Below are 4,570 nucleotides of genomic sequence, written 5' to 3'. Positions count from 1 at the left end.
ATCATTCCAATTATGTATTTTTTAAAATGTTGCTCTGTCAGGTTTGAATCCCGCCCTATTGGTGTGGCCTTGGGCAGGTTACGTCAGGTCTCAGTGCCTCAGTTCCTCCTGGGTGGAATGCGGATGGTGATACTACCAGCTCCCTGAGCTATTTTGAGGGTCCAAAGAGCTTCTGAGTACACAGAACTTAAGCAGCGCCTGGCCCCAGGTCACCTCCACGTAAGACTTGGCTGTGATTAGACAGTGTCTGGAGGTCAATTCCCTCACTCGTGGCTCCTAATCAGTTCTTGCTGAAAGGTAGTTGTCATTTTTAATTTCTTTCTCTTCCACTATCTTAATTCCTTCGACACCCACCTTGCAATTACAATTCCCTTTAAGGACTCTCTAATCCCTCCTCTTTTGTTGCCCATCTGCTGCCACTCACAGTAAAGGTGTGCAGACATTTTTTTTAACATTACTCTGATCAATCTAGCAAATTAAGTGACATACACAGAAGACAAGAATTCATTAAGAAAAAAAACCATGAGTATTTATTTTAAAACGCTGGAATCAGAGTTACTGAGAAACGGGCTTACGTTGTCTTGCTCTGTGGGAAAGGCACCGATCCCAACTCTAGTTGTGTAAGCTTTCACAACTCCATATACCTCGCCAACATTCTGCGGGGGCATACCCAGTCCGGTGCAGACACCTCCCACTGTGCAGTTTGAAGAGGTTACAAAAGGATACGTTCCTAAAAACAGAAACAAATATTCATATACACACCTAGATATACATTATTAAAAAACAGAACTATGAAAATTCTGCATTTGGGTACATTCTAGGTATTTGACAGACTTTAATATAACTATAACCATCCTCTCAAAGCCTCAGTGTTTTTTTTCTTGATTCTTTTTGTCTGTAATGGGATAAAAACATAGGTGGTTAGAGCTATAACTGCACTGCTTACACTGGAGGGGCTCCTTAAGCGCATGCACAGTTTACTCAGCTCTGTATGGCAGGTACTCACCTAATGAATTGCTAAGTAATTTAATACCAAAACCCTGGTGCTATTCTACTATGTAGATTTATAATCTATGTATTTTAACACTCTCCTGTTAGTTTCAACAAATTAATTCTGTTATGAATCAGGCATAGCAGCAACCAAGAATGACAACAGTATACTAAGAATTTTGTAGCATTTCAGCATTTTCCTGCCTTTTGAGTAAGCTAAGAGTGGTGTACTCCCCCTGCCAAGATCTTCTTCATACTTAAAGTATTCAGTATGATAATTAGATATTCTGNGGAATCTGAGTCTCTACAACAGATTATCCACAATGTCCAATACTCAACCAAAAATCATTAGACACAGAAACAGTGATCCACAATCCAGGGGAAGAATAGTCAAGGGAAACCAAAGTGGAGGTGCCAGGGTGTCAGGCTAACAGATAACGACTACACGTTTTCCTAAGAACTTGCAGCTATCCTCAGTCCCTAAGGGCTAGTCATCATTAGCAAGCCACAAAACCTATCAGCCTACCAAGCTTCATTAAGCTAGTCAATATTCCTTCATCTGGCATATTCCCAGTCTTACAGGATGGCGAAACCAATTAACAGTTCCTGTTTCTGGAAGCTGGAAACATTCACAGAACTTCCTGAGTGAAGAAATCATATAACTAAAGATGTGCCTGAAAAACCACATGTCCTCAAGTAGGAAGTCTCCTGACATCCATCCACTTAGACAGAATAGAGATTAGAGAAAATCATTCGTGCGGCTTGAAGGACGGGGTGGGTCAATGTATTAAGGCCTTGATTACCCTGACAAGCATGGGCTCTTTTCTCCTACCCCACATTTCTCAAGGGAAAGTAACATAGACGTTACTTTCACAATAAGCTGATGACATTCGGGAGCAGCGTAGCTGGGCTCAGAGGTACCATGTTTCTTTCCTATTTTTGAGTTTGCTTTCTGAGACCCAGTACCCTAATGTGTAGCAGCTATGAAACAAATGCCCATAATAAGTGAATATACTTGCACTATTCACAAAGGGCATAATAAGCTTGTGGCTAATAGTCAGAAATTATATGTCAGAAGAGCTTTATGAAATTGCTCTAATACATTCACCTAATAATATTCTTTATACATGGCCTAAAAAAAAAAGTACCTGGGAAATGAGGTATGATTTCACCATCTAACTTGTAAGCAACTCCAACTTTGATTTCCGTAAACATGTCCAAAATATCCAATTTGGTAAGTGCCAACCTTAATTTTGGAAGAAAAGACAAGGTAAAAACAGCAAACTTTTAAAGGATTATGTTTTAAAACACCACACATAAAACACAAGACAATATACTGATGCATTTTCCTCATAATAAAAAAAAAATGACTTAACTAATCTACTAGTGAGCTACTTTTCTAATAATTATAATAGATTTTCACTGACTGAGCCACACCCCTGGCTTAGCTGTCTTATGATCAACACCTATTTTGGGGGCTGCCTGGAGTGAAGGTCGCAGGCTGTGATGTGGAACCGCAGAGCTCACTGTCCCTCAAGGACCACAAGACATTGCACATTTACACACACGCCATCAACACTCATGTCTGCACTCTGCTTATAATCACCTCCATCCTTCTGGTCAGAAACTGTCAAAGGAGAGTGAGGAACACACATCAAGGAACGCCATGATAACCTCAAATATCCCAATAAACTGACTGACAAACAGAGCTTTAAGGGAAAATCTGTGGAAATTACATAAAACACTAAGTTTGGGATTCTCATCCACAAGTTACTTTTTATCCTTTATTCTGTTATTTGCAAGGAATTACGCCTAAGTAATAGATATGAATACATTTATTTACATATTTATGTATATGTGTTAATAACTTACTGAGCATTTTCACCTATTTTTTCAAAAACCTACATTTCTCACCTATTTTTTCAGAGCACCCTATGACATAGGTAATGCTATTATCTAGATATTAAGGTGATGAAAAAAAAAAAGCACAAAANATAATTTACAGAGAGAAATAAGTTTTGTGTTCTATACAAATTAAAGGACCCATGAATATATCACCCTCCCCACCAAAGCTCAAATTTGCAATGGTCTCAGCAGAAAATAAACGGTTCACAATTTAAACAGAATTTATAGCATTACAAAAGTTTACAGAACTCCTTTCTTACCATCATTTTTTTCTAACAGCAAAGATTACAATGACAGAACTGAATGATCAGAATGTAAAAATATTTGTGCAAAACTGCATTACCATTGTTCTTACCATTTCATAGAGGTAAAACCTATGAACACACAATGACAATAATGAAGAAGAACTACACTGAAAGTAACTCTATTTTAGATTTCAAACAACATGGGCTATACCATTACTAAACATTTAAAAAAAAAATGTGGCACCATGAGCAGCAGGAGCAACAAATGATTTCGGCGATTGTGCCCGCTAAGGTAGCCGGCACTGGAATAAGCCGAAGTCTATCTCCATACTAGCCATCCATCGTGAAAGACGAAACAACTGTGGGCTTATGATTCATGTCAATGTCTTTATTCTTGAAATTTGTAGATCATAAATGAAATACTTAAGAAAGTCCTTTTCCCCCCTTCTCCAGGAGTGTTTCTTGTGTCACCGGAAATCCTTAGAAGAGCTGAATCATAGACTCTCTGGATTTACCTACACCAATCCATTTAACTGGGAAGGGAAGGAAAAAAGTGTCAGAAGAGTATTAATTCTTTATAAGGGTCAATCTTTGGGATTAACGGACCTCCCACTTTTTTCATTGTCACCATTTAGCTTTTTGTGCCTTTTGTTACCTTTTTGTTCTATTCTGTCGCAGATTGAGCCAGTTTCTAAACCCTCGGAATGTGCAGAGATCCAGCACAGGGTCGTTTGCCGTATGGTTTCCTGTTGTAACTGCCTGATATTTACAATTCCTCAATTCCTAATAATGAAGCTAGAAAAATACTGGTCCAAACTAGCAGGGAACTAAAGAACCTTTGATCAAGTTCCTAATAACTAGAAAAGATAAGCACCTTTGATAAATGGATGATGCTTACAGGATACTGAAGTGTCATGGTCACTTCTACATCTCAAAAAAGCAGAAATACCTGGAAGAAAACTGTTTTAACTTGCACAGCCTTAGGAACTGCCTACTGTACCAGCCTATGGGCATCTCTAATCAGCTGCACCTCATGGGTAAATCTTTATGGTATTTTATAGATGTCATTGTTAAATTCGCTTGTTTATGTTTCAAAAAATGTTGACCAAAAGGAGTGAGCAAATATGCTTACTGAATAGGACATCAAGCTAGAGGGGGCAGCTGGTGAGATGGAAAACAAGATTCATGCTTGAGATGAACCACAAAACAGAATCAGAATAAGTACATAATAGATTTTAGATGGAGGATCCTTCCCACCCACTTCACTTTTTGTCTCTCAAATTTCCTTCGGTGCAAATAAAAAGGAAAAAGCAATGTTAGGAGAAAAAATTTTACATAACTAGTCACAGCCAAAACTTGGTTATGCCTCACTCCCTGACTAGCTTATACCAGAGGTGACAAAAGAATGTACACAAGTGGACACTTTGGTC

The 4,570-nt window shown here is 38.4% G+C and overlaps 1 protein-coding gene across 1 annotated transcript in view; it reads right to left on the bottom strand.

The window, feature by feature from the left end:
• The window catches only part of ADSS2 (adenylosuccinate synthase 2), a 43,920-nt gene that overhangs the window by 8,088 nt on the left and 31,262 nt on the right, over positions 1-4,570 (bottom strand). The window contains exons 5-8 of the mRNA XM_019623846.1: positions 2,518-2,617; positions 2,139-2,236; positions 1,571-1,631; positions 536-762 (exon numbers count right to left, since the gene is read on the bottom strand). Of these exons, the coding sequence (XP_019479391.1) occupies positions 536-762; positions 1,571-1,631; positions 2,139-2,236; positions 2,518-2,617 (486 nt within the window). The remainder of the gene's footprint in view (positions 1-535; positions 763-1,570; positions 1,632-2,138; positions 2,237-2,517; positions 2,618-4,570) is intronic.

Source organism: Hipposideros armiger, unplaced genomic scaffold (genome assembly GCF_001890085.2).
Source record: "Hipposideros armiger isolate ML-2016 unplaced genomic scaffold, ASM189008v1 scaffold_567, whole genome shotgun sequence".
Classification (NCBI taxonomy): Eukaryota; Metazoa; Chordata; class Mammalia; order Chiroptera; family Hipposideridae; genus Hipposideros; species Hipposideros armiger.
This window is presented reverse-complemented; position numbering and strand designations above follow the sequence as displayed.